Here is a 16604-nt window from a genome sequence, read left to right on the forward strand (position 1 = left end):
ATATACAGTAAGCTCACGCATATCCTTGCCAGACGATTTTGGAGAATATATCAATCCATCTTCAATTGTTCATTTCAGATATCTAAGTATCCTCTTAACAACCTCCATATGTCCAGTACGTGGTGCATGCATAAACTGAGACACTTGATTGACTGAATAAACAATATCAGGTCGAGGGAATGCGAGATACTGTAACATCCCTATTAAACTGCGATACCTGGTGGAATCCTCACACAGGTCTCCATCATGTGTACTTAGTTTTTGGTGAAGTACACTTGGAGTTCCTAGAGGTTTGTAGTCTTTTATACTTGCTTTGCTGAGAACGTTCATCGTATACTTGTGCTGAGTAAGAGTCAAGCCATCAGCCCGGCTATCGACTTCTACCCCAAGAAAATAACTCAAGGCACCAAGATCTTTCATTTTGAACCTTTGACCTAATAGGTTTTTCACTTCTTTGGTGTGATCTTCAGAGTTTCCTGTGATGACAATATCATCCACATAAATTAGTAACAAGGTGGTCACATTTTGCCTTATAAAAAATGAATAATGAGTGATCTAGTAGAGAGTGGGAAAATCCATTCTTTTGAATCTCAAGTGAGAAGTTGTCAAACCAGAAATGAGATGCTTGTTTTAGGCCATAGATAGCTCTTTTTAGCCTGCATACATGTGTTTTACAATCTTGCTCGTAATATCCAGGTGGTTGTTCCATGTAAACTTCCTCCTTCAAATCCCCATGCAAGAATGCATTTTTTACATCAAGCTGACTCAGCTTCCATCCATGTTCAACAGCTAAGGAAAGAATAATTTGAATCATTCTCATTCTCACCAGTGGGCTAAAAGTCTCATCATAGTCTTGTCCTGCTTCTTGGGTGAACCCTTTTGCCACCAGTCTTGCCTTGTATTGTTCAATGGTCCCATCTGGTTTATACTTTATTTTATAGACCCATTTGCATCCTACAACATTTTTGTCAGGTGGTCTGGGAACAATTTCCCAAGTTTCACATTCTTGTAAGGCTTGCATTTCATCATTCATGGCTTCTACCCATTTGGTAGAAGTGGTTGCCTGATAGTTCACAATAGGTTCATCTTTCTTATTGAGGGCAGTTAAAAAGAACTGAAAATCCATGGAGAAGTTGTTATAACTGACCCACCTATCAATAGGATATCACATGCGATTGAATCTTCTGACCTCAAGAATATGGGAGGAAGTAGGTGCAGCTGCTGGGGTGCGATTTAAGAGACCTGACACAGTCGTTCTTTGTCTAGTATAGGAAATGCCCTTGTATCTGCCTGGTACCAATGACGGTGCTTCTTCCCCATTCTGTGATCCCGATGCACCAATAGTCTCAAACATTTCTTCTTCCTGCTGCACACAATCTGAAGAACAGACTTTATTGAGACTAGCAAAGAGTTCTGAGTTCAACCAAGGATAATAAACTTCAGCTGTGGTAGAGGGCATATCCATTGTGCCAGCTTTGTGATCAAAATTTTGTTCATCAAAGACGACATTTCTTGAGATTCTGATACGTCTGTTAGCGGGATCATAACACCTGTATCCTTTGTAATCGTCTGAATATCCCACAAATCTACACTTAGGAGCCTTGTCCTGAAACTTGTTTCTCAGAGACTGATCAATGTGCACATAACAAACACATCCAAAGGCACGTAAATCATGACAACTAGGATGAACTCCAAAAAGACAGTAATAAGGAGACTTATTTTCCAAAACAACCATAGGCAATCTATTTATCACATGTACGGTAGAATGAAAAGCTTGTCCACAGATTAATGGGAAGATTATTGTCATGGAGCATGCTCATTGCACTTTCATGACACCCTTTTTCCTATCCCATTATTTTGAAGAAAAGAAATAAAGTCACTAGATGAGAACTCCCCTCCTCCATCACATTGGAAAAATTGGATGGACTCAGAGAATTGATTTTTTACTAAGGAAGAAAGTTCTGAAACAAAAGAAAAACTTCTGACTTATTTTTTATAAAATATATCTAAGTGTATCGAGAGTAGCTGTCAACAAAAATTAAGTAGTATCTACTTCCAGATCCAGAGGCAACTGGGGCAGGCCCCATACATCAGAACCTATGTCACATGGGTGCGGGTGCAGGTGCGGGTGCGACACGGGTGCGGCGCAATTCCAAAAAATTTGGACACGGGGACTCGGCTATATATATATATATTAAAAAATATATATTATAAATATATATATTTTAAATATTATAATTATATATATATAACAATAAATTAACACATAAAGATTGTAAATTTTAAAGCAAAAAAAAAACAATTCTTAACAACCCAAACTTACCAAAATATAACACATAAAGAAGCTTGTGAGTGTGATAAACAACAAAACTTATCATAAATCTGCCTCATCGTCTGAATTAGAAGGAAAAACAGGATCGAGGTAGTCCATGTTGAGAATATATAAATTATGTTCTCCCTTCAAGTCAAAATCTTCTGGATTTACATCCCAATTCTTGGATGGTCCACAACTGCATCAAAAAATCACTATATTAGTATCTAACTTAAAACTTTGAATACAAATATTTAAATACAAACTTTGAATACAAAGAAAAAAAAGTACCTATACTCTTCTTTGGTGCGGCGAGAAATTAATCGTAGATTTGAGTGAACATATACCAAATCCTCTGCTCTTTTACTAGTGAGTTTGTTTCTTTTAATGTTGTGAATTTGAGCATATGTACTCCAATTTCTTTCACAACAAGATGATGTAGCAGGTTGGGATAACAACTTCATTGCAAGACGTTGCAGATTTGGTGTCTCTGATCCATATGTTGCCCACCAATTAAGGGGATCTTCCTCGTCCCTTGCCACAAGTGCTGCTAAAGAATCAAATCTCCCAGTAGAAAACTTGCCAAACTCACTATTTACAACCTTAAACATGTGAGGATCATTAAAAAGTCTTCCCAAATATATCATTCTATTTCTTGATATCTCAGGATCTTCATTTGGAGAAACACGACCAACACCTGCTGTCAACCATTTTTTTGCATAGTATTTTGGATTGAGAGAGTGTGACATGCAATGCAAAGGTGTATTGCTTTTATCCCATCTTCTCACTAAAACTGAATGTACATGATTGTAAAATTCTGAATCATCAAGTGCAATATCTTTCTTCTCATGTTTAAAAATGATACTTTGAACTTTTTCAATCATATTGTCCCACATTTCATAAATTCTATGAAGCATGGGTACATCTCTGTCAACTTCTCTCAGCATTTCCCAAATAGGCTATGTAAATTCAACAAAATATGTAATTTTATCCCACCAAAAATCATCACAGATACATTTTTTGATAGCTTGAGCCTTGACATCATATTCAGTACGATAAAAATCCCAATCTTGATCAGCCACCATCATCATCAATGCATTCTTGAGTTGCTTAATTCTTTTTATCATAACAATGAGAGAAGCAAAACGAGTTTCAGCAACTTTCAGTAACTTGAGATCAGAATGCCTATTAAATATAGAAAGGGCATGATGATGGTTTACAACAAAATTTCTAATATTTCGAACATCATGCTCTATTTCCTCAATCCATAAGCACATTTCATGTGCTTCATCTTTTGATGGATTGCATATACTCTTAAGTGCCAAATTTAAACTGTGTGCTGCACAAGGAGTCCAAAAAATATGTGAATATGTATCTTCACTTGCCAAATTCATTCATGCACGACTGCAAACTGGAGCATTGTCAGTAATGATTTGCACCACACTTTCTTCATCCACTTCTTTTATCACTTCAACAAATAATCTCTTTAAATATTCAGCATCTTTATACTCTCCAGATGCATCAACAGTCTTCAAAAAGATTGACCCATTAAGTGAGTAAGCAATGAAGTTTATCAGTGGTCGCCTTTGTATATCAGTCCACCCATCAGAAACAATCGACACTCCATGTCGTTTCCATGCAAATTTTTGGGTCTCTAGCAAGTCTTCAATTCTATTTTTTTCCTCTGCAAGAATGACTGTTCTTAGTTTTTCTGAACTAGGAGGCACATAACCACTCAAATTGCAATTAGCCAAAGATGTAATCATATCTTTCCAGTATGGACTTCTAGCTACATTAAAAGGAATTGAGCTTGAGTAAAAGAATCGACCAATCTTTTTATCAATTTCTGCTCTTGCCATGTTTTTGAATGACGCTTGTATTGTTTTATTGCTTTCCATCTTTCTTTTCTTTAAAAGCTCTTCTTGTATATCACTAGCAGTAGGAAAAGACAAATTAATCGAATCGCTTTTCATCTCTACAATTTTCTTCTTTTCAGCTTCCTCTTGTTCTTTTTTTAATTGCTTTAACATGTCTTTGTCAACCCCAGAACATGCCCTAATTCCTTGACCACGAATATGCAAAAGATGTGCTTTCACACGCATATAAGAACCTGTGAAAACAATCTTACATAGATTACAATGAAACTGCACATTCCCACCACCACCACTACTAGCTTTTATCCCTTTTGTCACAAGCCTCCAAAGTGGTTGAGAAACTTCTAATTCAGGGTTAGAACTTGAACCAAATGTATTGACACTACCGCTAGAACTCGCCATTATATCTGAAAAGTGAAAACTGAAAAGAAAATAAGTAAATAAAATAAAGTTAATAAACACTACCTCTATGAATCGGAAGCACAGGGAGGGGCCGAGCCCCTCCCCTGCGAAAACAGGGAAGCATGGAGGGGCCAAGCCCCTCTTCTGCGAGCAGAGGGTGCAGGGAGGGGGGGCGAGCCCCTCCTCTATGAATCGGAAGCACAGGGCGGGGCCGAGCCCCTCCCCTGCGAAAATAGGGAAGCATGGAGGGGTCGAGCCCCTCTTCTGCGAGCAGAGGGTGCAGGGAGGGGGGGCGAGCCCCTCCTCTATGAATCGGAAGCACAGGGAGGGGCCGAGTCCCTCCCCTGCGAAAACAGGGAAGCATGGAGGGGCTGAGCCCCTCTTCTGCGAGCAGATGGTGCAGGGAGGGGGGCCGAGCCCCTCCTCTATGAATGGGAAGCACAGGGAGGGGCCGAGCCCCTCCCCTGCGAAAACAGGGAAGCATGGAGGGGCCGAGCCTCTCTTCTGCGAGCAGAGGGTGCAGGGAGGGGGGCCAAGCCCCTCCTTTATGAATGGGAAGCACAGGGAGGGGCCGAGCCCCTCTTCTACGAGCAGAGGGTGCAGGGAGGGGGGCCGAGCCCCTCCTCTATGAATGGGAAGCACAGGGAGGGGCCGAGCCCCTCCCCTGCGAAAACAGGGAAGCATGGAGGGGCCGAGCCCCTCTTCTGCGAGCAGAGGGTGCAGGGAGGGGGCCCGAGCCCCTCCTCTATGAATGGGAAGCACAGGTAGGGGCCGAGCCCCTCCCCTGCGAAAACAGGGAAGCATGGAGGGGCCGAGCCCCTCTTCGGCGAGCAGAGGGTGCAGGGAGGGGGGGCGAGCCCCTCTTCTGCGAGCAAAGGGTGCAAGGAGGGAAGCTACGAGCAGAGGGTGCAGGAGGGTCGACATACCTGACGGAGGGGGAGACGGTGGCTGCCTGTGGGTACCGTCACCGGAGTCTGGATCGCCGGCGTGGGTGCAGGAGAAAGCTGCAGGGGCTGAGGGGAAGAGGCAAAATCGAGAGGGTAAGCCCCTCTCCCTGTCGATAAACCCCTTTTAGGGTTCGGCTGCCAAAAAAATTTGGATCTGGGTCGGGTTTGGACCCGACCCAACCCGGATCCAAAACATAATTTAAAACTTGAAATGGACATTTTTGGACTCGGTCAAAGTTGACCGAGTCCAAAATGTCGACGGACTCGGCCTCGACTCGTTGACCGAGTCGGACTCGGCATTGACCGAGTCCGGGCCGAGTCCGAAGCCGCACCCGAGTCTGCACCCGTGTCGGGGCGTGTCGACTCGGGTGCGGCAACCCTTTAGCCGAGTCCGTGTTACATAGATCAGAACATATTATCTCAAAAGACTCTGAAGCTTTCTTATTAACTAAGCGAAAAGGCAATACATGACTTTTGCACAAAAGACAACTGGAACACTTTTGGCTTCTCTCATCCACATTGAGACTTTCTTTTGGAATGAGATTATTAGAAACAAGTTTCTCAATAAAGTGACTCCCACAATGTCCTAACTAACTGTGCTATAGGAAAGGCTTATTACATTCAGAAATACTAAAAACATTTGCTGAAGAGAAAGAACATGACTCTAATGAAGACTTCAAATCCAGATGAGCAGAGCGGACCGAATGACATGGATCTTCTTGAAAGACATACATATTGCCTTGTCTCTTTCCTTTAGCGAACGTTTTTCTCGTGCGAAGGTCCTTGACCTGCAAAGACAATGGAGTGAATTCGACTGAAGCATGATTATCATCAACAAGTTTAGAAACAAAGATAATATTTTTCTTGATATTGGGAGCATGAAGGGCATCCGAAAGTTCAAGGGTAGAATGTGACATGGGAATGACAGATTTTCCAACGTGAGAAATAGGATGGTAGGATCCATCTCCAGTGACAATCTTACTTTTTCCAAAATAAGGAATAGGTTTAAAAAGTTCACCTGCATCACCAGTCACGTGAGTTGCTGCCCCTGAGTCAACAAACCAAGTTCTTTGGTCATTCTGCTTTAAATTCAATTCTGACAAGGCAGATATCAACATATCTCTAATCTCTCCACTGTCTCTGATGCTGCTGGACTTCCTTTTTTTGTTCTGTCTGTAGAGGCTTTCCTTTATTTTCAGGATTGTACCAACAATTCGCCTTGATATGCCTCCTTTTGTTACAAAGAAAGCAAGTGGGGATAGATCTTTGTCTCTGAGCATTGGTCGACATATTTGGAGTGAGAAGCAATCCACGTCCTCTGTGTCCATTTCACCCTTGTCCTCCTCACCCCCGTCCTCGACCATAAGTCACCCCTGTGGTAAAAACTTCTTGTGAATTCGTATGAGCGTGATTTTCTTCAGAAAAGCCTTTCAGAGTCATTTCATATTGAATTAATTTAGCCTGCAACTCATCAAAAGTAGGAAGAGCAGGCAAGCACAACAGTGAAGTGACGATCATATTATAATCGGATCCCAATTCACTCAGAGTTTGTTGCACCATATCACTGTCGCTCACTGCACATCCTATAAATGCAAGTTGATCTGTGATAGTCTTATCTTGTTTAGATATTCCATGATAGTCATGGAGTCTTTTCTGAGTAGCTGAAATTCTCTCTTGAGAAAAACCATCCTCGCTTGTGAAACTTGCGAATACGTCTGCACTAGTCTCTCCCAAAGTTGCATGGTTGTACAATTGTCAGGGATTACAACAAGAACCTCTTGAGACAATGTAGAGGTAATGTATGCAACTACTTATTGGTCTTTCCTTTCCCAGTTGAGATATTCTGCATTTTTTACATACATAATTTAAATTGCCCTTTTATCATTTTTCTCTTCTCTCGTAACAAATTCTAGCGGGGCTGAAGTGGTTCCATCCAGATGACCTAAGAGACCTTGGCTCCTTATAAAAAGAATGATTTGTCTCTTCCAAATCAAGAAGTTTGAGGTGGTTAACTTTTCGGAAACAAGCTGATTGAGGAAACTCGAAGGAAGACTCGATTGAGAAGAATGGGAATCCATGATTTAAAATTTTAACAAAGATATTCACGAAGTGCCCAGTCTACTGCCAGAGAAGTTTGCTGGTCGGCCTTTTTTTTTTTGCTGAAACTGGGCAACCTTCAAGAAATTAGCGATCAGAAACTTTCAGATTCGAAGAGAAAACCAGATCTAAAAGTTTTCTTTCTCTTGTTATATTTATAAGGCTTGTGATTGACGCAGGAAGAAGTTTTGAACAACACACGTTGAACAAAATTTAAAACTGATGGTGTTTTCAGACAAATTGCAGATGGGTATTATGTGGACAAAGAGCAGAATGCTATATGAATATCAGATGTGACATCAAGAAGAAATAAACTGTGGACGCTTGATAGATTAGAGTCAGATTGAAATCTGACGTCAAATATCAAGTCTGGACAGAAATGGGACACAGATCTAACTTCGGGCCTGGTGTATATAGGGCAAATATCAATCAGAAACTTAATATTTCAGATCTGATACAACTTCACGATTAGATCTGAATATTTCAGTTCAAGTTATAAATAAAAATGAGGATATGCAGGGATGGAATATTTCAGATCTAACGCAGATGCACGATTCGATATGAATATTCAAGACAAAATAAGAATGCACAGAGGTGGAGTATTTCAGATCTGATGCAGAAGCACGACCAGATCGGAATGTTCCAGACGAAGAAGAAGGTGGGTTGATTTTAGGGATTCACGTGAAACATAATGATTTTAGGGATTCACGTGAGACGTGAACGTTCTAGACAAGGAGAGAAAAAAAACAAATTTCAAGTAAGACTTACGAAAAGAAAAGAAGGAAAGAAATAAGGGAGTTTTAGGGATTCACGTGAGACGTGATGATTTTAGGGATTCATGTGAGACGTGAATGTTCCAGACAAGAGGGGAAAAAAAAGTAAGACTTACGAAAAGAAAAGAGGGGAAGAAATAAGGGAACCTCTCTTGATTGAAACAGTCAGGTCGGACCTTTGGAAGCCGCTTCAAATCCTAGGTGGATCTCCGCTCTGATACCATGAGAGATTTTCACTAGAATCTGTTTTGTGAGAAAGAAAAATGAAGAGGAGAAGAGGGGCTGCGGCTGTCACGATTTCAATAATGAAATCGTGACCTAGAACATATATTTATATGTTTTGATATACAATATGGGTCCGGGTCTGGTATAATGTCCAGACCCAGAATACATTATATATTTGGTATGACATATGTAATATACAAAACACTACTTTTTCAATGATAAAATCCCGTTTTACTTGCCATTCGGTCCTCTCTTTTCTGACATCACCTATGCCTGTCGTTCATCAAAAAATAGGTCCAGAACCTTCACTGTAGCTTTGATTTCATTTTACATTACCTGGGGCTAAATTTTTGTTTAATTTGGTGTGGACTGGAGGATTAGTAAAAATAAGGAAAAGAAGAAAAAGACAATGATGATGATGACGAGGAAGAGAGAAAACGTGAGATGAGAATGGGGTAGCTTGTTCCTTTTTCACATTGATATATGATACAAGTTAGAGGCTAGCAAACCTTGTTAAAAATACTCCTGTACACTATGCACAAGATTTGTATAAACTATAAAATTTTCATGATTATACTAGAACAACCATGGTTTATTAGGTGAAATCTATAGCTGAAGTGACTTCTATATTCTTAATAGTTCACAAATGGCTAGAGAATCAATACCATGCATATGTCAAGATACTACACTTTGATCAATGCTGTACGTATCGTACGATACATATTGTTACTATAAAGAATATCGATACGATATACACTCGTATCATGATACGTGTGCGTATCGTAGCTGTATCATGGTGTATTGTACGATACGGGATGTATCGTACAATATGGGGTCAACACGCTTAAAAAATAGCCTAATTGTAATTTTTCAGTTTTTGGGTTTTAAAGACCTCTTGGGGTTGACTCCTTCATTTGTGTAGAAGCCATTAGAGAGGTATCCACGCACCCTAGGACTCGTGAGAGCGATTTGGGAGCGGCGATCCATACACAAAGGAGAGGGCTTTTGTAGTTTACTAAAGTAAAAGTGTATTTCCACCATTTTTTCACTAAGAAAGTGGGTTAAGGTAAAAAAATATTTATTATAAGTAAAATTACAAAGCTACCCTAAAAAAAAATCGTCTTGGGGGAGGGGCTGTCCCCTACAACCCCCATTAACTTACCGTGAAGTTGGATCCGCGGAAATTAGAGATTTATATCAAAGTAAAAAATCAAGCTCCACACTCCAACAAAGATGACATCAGATGATCCGGCATGGCAACAAGGCACTCAAGTGATGAGTGAAAACCGATTGAAAATCTAGTGCAACTATTGCCATAATATTTTTGTTGATGTAATATGACAGTATGAGTCTTGTAGCATGTTTTTAATTGCAAGATATTTAATAGTTTGCATCTATGTCACATGGGTGCGGGCCCGGGTGCGGGTGCGGGTGCGGGGATTCGGCACTTCCAAAAAACCCGGGTGCGGGGGTGCGGCAGGGGCAAAAATGTAAAATATATATATATATGTAAAAGGGAAGTGTATCACTTTGATCATCTTATCACAAGAGAAGGTGGTGATGTGGTCTTCCCAGATAATAAAATCATGCCACTGATGGAGTTTCCCGCTTATACAAAGTTAGGCCATATTTTGACATTAAAAAGTTTCATAAGACATTTAGGGTAAAATGAGGGTTTTTATAATGCATCGTATCTCTCAAAGATAGTATTTCTCAAAGATGAATGTCATTCATGATATACCACTTCTAGCATGCTTGCACTGACAAATACTATTAGTTTAGAGCAAAATGGTCTCTATACGAGCTGGAAAAGCTTCCAGTACAGTTCTGGGGTTTCCCTGCAGGTTTTTCTGCTGTCAGCAGCTGACAGCAGCTGCCTGTCAGCTGCTGACAGACAGTAGCTGTCTGTCAGCCCTGACAGACAGCTGTTGTCAGCCCTGACAGCAGATTTTTTTTAAAGACAGACAGCAGCTGACAGCAGCTGCCTGTCAGCCCTGACAGCAGATTTTTTTAAAAAAAAAAATTCAAATTCGCAGCCCATTTCACAGGGAATTTTTTTTTAAAAAAAAAAATCCAAAAAACAAATGGACCTAAATGATCCTGGGTGCGGTCAACGCACCCAGGATCGGGTTGACCGCACCCGGTGCCGCACCCGCACCCGCGTCGAGTCGCGTCGACGCGGGTGCGGCACCCTGCTAGCCGAATCCCTGTGACATAGGTTTGCATTGTTCTTGTGAGATGGTTGATGTTTGATGATTTTTTATGCAGCTCATAGAGACATAAATGCTTCATATGTGATTTTGTGGTTGTATTTTGTGCAATTCATCATTGTTTTATGTGTTATGATTTTTTTAGATTTTTTTTAGTTTTTTCTGATTTTTCATGATTTTTTAGAATTTTTAAAAGAATATTAAAAAAGTACAAATTTTTACGATACAATATGATACGATGCGTATCTTATTTTGGGCCCGACTGATACGGGTAACGATGCGATACAACCTTCCATGAAATGATACAATGTATCCATGACCATCAACGAACAAAACTGGGATGGACCCTATATATCTAGATGTAAGATTTTAGAAACAGTTTACAACTCCTAGAGAGACTATTGAGAAAAGAGGTTCTATGATGTTTTGATTTTTGGCATAAATCATATTGTAGAACAAACTCATTTTCACTCTAATTACTTTGATAATAAGTGTCCTATTCCATCGTGCCACAACTGTACATATTCCAAAACCAAGGTCAAATTTGGCTTTTTCATTGATGTCTTGGCCTAAGGTTTATAAAAAACATGAGTCCCACGACCAAGGATTTTTCTCAGCCTTAGATACTAGAAAATACAATAATCAGGGAAGGTCATAAAACATTTAAGGTCTTCATCAAAAAACAAACTAAAAGTATATTTACAAGGAAACTAGGCACATGTAGTACGGCAGATAGTATGAATTATGTTAATTAGGCTATTAGCAAGAGATGAACTTATGTTGAAAACACCTTTTTTTCCGCCATATGGTTTATGCTTCAGAGTCAATAATCGATGATCTAGAGATTAAATGTAAAGAGAGATTATCGTGTGGTATGAGAGGGGTGAATGATAGTTATCAAAGAGGATGTCAAGCTCTTTAACCTCTCCAACTTTTTAATTTTCTTCTTTAGAGTAACCAAGGATTTTGTCTCACGCTCCACACCTTCATGAGGGCTTTTTAAGCTTGAGGAATGATCTTGTTATTGTGAAAGTTGAGCCTTCCAACCAGGTGTCAACCTTGTTCTTAGTATAGCAAGTCTTGCGGCAATGAGTGCATTTTTACTTATTCTTTTTGTCTCCAATCATGAATCCTCTTCCTCTACCACAAGGGGAAGCTTCTCTTTTACATCTTCCTCTCTCAAGTGCTATTCTAGGAACATAAAATCGGTAAGAACCAATTTCTAACATTATTTTCATTTGTATGCCTTTATGGCCTCGTACTATGGAGTGACCACTTAAAGTAGGTCGAACACCTTCTTTCTTAGTACATACTGCACAGTCAATTTGAATATTGTCATATAATTCATCCCATAATTCTTGTAACGCCGCACAATATTTGCTTATGGATCTATTTCCTTCGCAACGGAGATTCAAGGATACGACCATTTTTATGAAGTTTTCAATATGACTAGTATATAAGGGGACACAATACAGGGCCAAAATGAAGTATCCGTGTGACATACCTTGGCAACATATCCTTATCTCATCAAGAATTTCATTCTCCGTAGCATTTTTTTTAGTAGGCCTCAGCAATGTCTTCTCACACCTCTTTTGTTCTTTGGAGGTAAACGTTCTCGAGATACTAGGGAGCATGGATTATATTGATAATGATATCACTAAAGCAATCTCTTTTCTCCAGTTTGTATATCATTGCTCTTTCTCATTTTTTTTCATCTCACTGGGATATACTCCCACTTGCCTTCAGCAAGAATCAGTAACTCTATAAAATGGACCCATTTTATATAGGTTCTCCCATAAAGTTTGTGTTTGTAATTTGGAAACCATCTATATTTCCAACATTTGAGGTTCTGTAGGGGTTTTCTTATCCCCATTCTCAATTGGTTGTTACTAGTATCACCTATTATATGAATTGAGTTATTCCTTCTCTATCCTAGGTACACAAACACATTAGGTGATTACTAGTATCACCTATTATATTTTTTTCCTTCTTTCTAATTAAAAAACACACTTTACTTGCAGTCAAACCTAATCAGTTTTCTGCGAAGTTTATTCTCCTTCAAATTCAACATAACTTCATAGCTCTTGTGAAAGGTAACCACCATTATGGTCACACACATCCTACCTAACATTTCTAAGACAACAGATAAATGCCAATAAAATTCATAACTTTATAACTTCACTGAATGCTATGACTCAGGCTTAAAATCCTTTAAAAACGCCCTATATTCGATGTAAAAGGATGCAAAGTAATTAGAGAAAAATGAGAGATCGAGGAGAAATGAGGACAGGGTGTCAGGTGATGTAGTAGAAGGGAGAGAAGAGCTTAGGGCTCAATGACTCTACTCTTCTCATTCAAAAAGAGCATATGGCAAGCATGGTTGGCATTCTCATCGGTATCGGGTCGGCCGCATGCAACTTGACGACTCAGGCGAGTCAAGTTTTTTATTTAATTTATTAAAAATGTATACTATATATATTGTAATACATTTTTTTAAAATTAATGTATAAGTGTGATTTATTATATATAATAATACTTATAACTTAAAAAATTATATAGGTGTATATATAGTGAGAGATTGACGATATTTTCAAAATATTAAATTGTAAAATGACATGATATTTTCCAAATATCATGATATACTTGACAAAATATAAAGTTACTTATGATATTTATGTTCTACACAAATTTTCAAAAACTGTAGATAATTAACTGCATGAGAGTTATTTAAGAAGCATTAAAATAATGTTATTTTCAATAAAATCTGTCTTTATTATCATTTAATTCTCTCTCTCTATTGAATGCTAATAAAGTTCTCATCCACCAATTATCAACACCTAGAATAAGAAATATTTTCAAGAAAACCCAGCTTTGAAAAGTGTTAAAGAGTAGAAAAAGCTTTTCAAATTCAGCTTTGGAAAAAAAAAGCTTTAAATGCTTTTAGTTAGTAGTTTAAATTCTAACAAAACCTTGAATGTTATGTTTTAAAATGCATCTCATGAAAGTAAGCTAGACTCGCTGAGTCATAGACTCATAGGTAAACTCGGGTGTTTCTTGGTCGAATTTGGTTCTAACCAAGTCATACATTGTTTTTACCTCGGTAAGGGCCCAATCCGAGCCAACTCAGGCAAGTCACGAGTTGACTCACCGAGTTGCCAACTATGATGGCAAGTGGGAAAAAAATTACTCAAAGAGGTTAGGGAGACCAAAATGCCCTTGAAGAACAAAAGAATTGACACATGACTCCTATAGACACTAGCACTCATTGCTTAGACAACGATACAACAACAACAACAACAATTACGCCTTCATCCCAAAAATTGCTTAGACAACGATGTTGCGAGTAAAAGAACACCTAGAGCATATGAGGGAGACTTAACATGTTCAGAAAATGTTGATTTGTACTATTAAAGGCCATAAATATATAAAACCTTTTCTAATATGATATCAATTAGTGATGGCCAACCATACCCACAATGTTGAAGTCTATAAGATCCAAAACCAGGCTGACATTGTAGTGCTGTCATGTGTGCAAAATCAGGGGCCATTTGTGGAAGTAACTAAAATTAGAATTGTGGGATTGTGAGGAAAATCTTTCTGACCTTATACGTGGCAGCGGAAAAGTGTGGATCTTTTTTCTTCTGCCATGAGAATACTGCCAGTTTCCTTCTCATTTTGCTTCTGTCTATTGATGTTGGTTTGTGCGAGGATTGGCACCTCCGAGACAGTGTGAACCATCACACAGGTTCTCTTATCAGCATATCACCTTTTTTTTCCCTCTTTTGATAGGCAAGCTGGGGGATGACCCCATTGTCATTCAAACCTGAGGCCCCTGGTTTGATGATTATGCGCAACGCTTTTTCTCAATCATTTTGTGTCTACCCAAAATGGAATCAAATGTTCCCAAGTGCTTTGGAAGTTGTGCATGAAAAACTTTGAACTCTCTGAATTTCCCACTTATCCTGCACTTGGGAACTAAGGCATTTATGATATATTTCTGAGTAAATGCGAACATCCCTTAGCTCAAGGTTTTCAAAGTTTTACCTGAGCTGAAATTATACAATTGTGTGGTTCTCTTTTTAACTGCTGGAATCATCTGTCAGACGCTGATTTCAACAAGCTTATGTGCCCCCACTTGCACCACCTGGGATGCTGTTACTATTGTCCTAACGGTCATGCTATTTAGCACTTTTTGTAGGATTGTTTTTTTGAAATTTTCCTTTAAAGGAAAAAGTCCTGTTTCTTGCTCATGCTTGAAATTATGATTTTGAAGTCCTAACTCTCTGTATTTTGTAGGCCCATGTAAGGGGTCATCAGGTAAGGAAGCATTTGAGAAAGATTGTATGGTCCGTGGGTATTGTTGAGAAAGCAATACTACGATGGAGGCGAAAGGGAATTGGTCTGCGTGGGTTCCGGGCAGAAGCTTTCATTGATGGCCCTGCAATGCAAAGCGACCCCTCTAAAACTGATGATTATGATTTTCTGAAAGAAGGCAGAAGGCAAACAGAAGCAAGGCTGGAGAAAGCCCTTGCACGAGTGAAGTCCATGGTTCAGTACCCTGAAGCCAGAGATCAGTACCGAAGGCTGCTCACTGCTGTCTCAGAGTTTGAAGAGAGCAAGGTAATCTTGTTACTTAATTTTTGTACTCAAATGATTATATATATATATATATATATATAAGAGAGAGAGAGAGAGAGAGAGAGTCAGACTTGAAAATATCTCAAAGAGCTACTTCCTTTTGATACTGTTTTTTTGTATAAATCTTGAGAAAATCTCTTTAAAAGAAAAATGGAAAATAAAAATCGTGTAATTAGAAAAATGATGAAAAAATAGAAGGATATTCATAACACAGAAAAAATCTAATCATATTAATAAATTTTAAATAAAAAGACAAAATATCACAATATTTTTCTCAAAAAAGTATTCACAAGATTATTTTAATTTTGAAAATGTGTTATTTTGCCTTTTTTAATAATGCACACACACGCCCACTCATGCACACAAGTGGTCAAATAAATGCAAGGTAGAATATGTCTGTTTGAAGCTTTGTGTAAGGTAATGGTGACAAATATATATATATATATATGCTATATGTTAACTAATGCTGCAAACTAGCTATTGTTATTCCTGCTGCTTGTAAACCTGGCTGATGCAATCTGCAAGTGAAATAGTGTGCAGTTGACTGTCTTTTGTTTAGAGAGAGCATTTCTATCCGATTATTAAGTAGTCTATCATTCCCATGAAGAGTGATACTTGTGCTGAATGTCATTTCTTATGCTCTTTTGCATTGCACTCTAGAAAATTCACTTCCAAATCATTATTTCATTGAAACTCTGAAAATGATATTGTACAGGTTGAAATTGAAAGACTGATGAATGGAGCAGAGTCAATTGAAATTGATGATCTGGTCATTGTTGAAACACAAGATGAAGATGATGACATTTCTATGTTTGTCACAGGCTAGTGTCTGGACGGTACATTATATTGTAAATTTATTAAAACTGTTGTAATATTATTCAATTTTTATTGTGTTAATCTGTTAGAAACCTTTTAGCTAAAATAAATGTATCATGCTTAGAGAAATTTGTAGGTTTCATCTATTGATTTTGTCCAAGTAACCGTCTTTATGTGAGACATAAGGCCCTTGGTAAGCAATTACTAGTCAGACATAAATTTTTGATAAAGTTTTTTAAGTACTCTTATAGCCAATGTTCTGTTCAAGGCAAATTTATTAGGCGTCTCAATGCATGGCCCCGTGTAGAGAT

General features: G+C 38.7%; 1 protein-coding gene across 2 annotated transcripts in view; it reads left to right on the plus strand.

Annotated features, from left to right (window-relative positions):
• LOC149816315 (calmodulin-binding transcription activator 3-like) overlaps positions 1-16403 on the plus strand; it is a 37893-nt gene extending 21490 nt beyond the window's left edge. For both annotated transcript variants that reach the window (XM_089987521.1, XM_089987522.1), the window contains exons 12-13: positions 15136-15459; positions 16193-16403. In XM_089987521.1, coding sequence (XP_089843647.1) covers positions 15136-15459; positions 16193-16303 — 435 coding nt within the window. In that variant the 3' untranslated portion in view covers positions 16304-16403. The remainder of the gene's footprint in view (positions 1-15135; positions 15460-16192) is intronic.
• Positions 16404-16604: the final 201 nt, after the last annotated feature.

Source organism: Nuphar pumila, chromosome 14 (genome assembly GCF_984573655.1).
Source record: "Nuphar pumila chromosome 14, dmNupPumi1.hap1.1, whole genome shotgun sequence".
Lineage (NCBI taxonomy): Eukaryota > Viridiplantae > Streptophyta > Magnoliopsida > Nymphaeales > Nymphaeaceae > Nuphar > Nuphar pumila.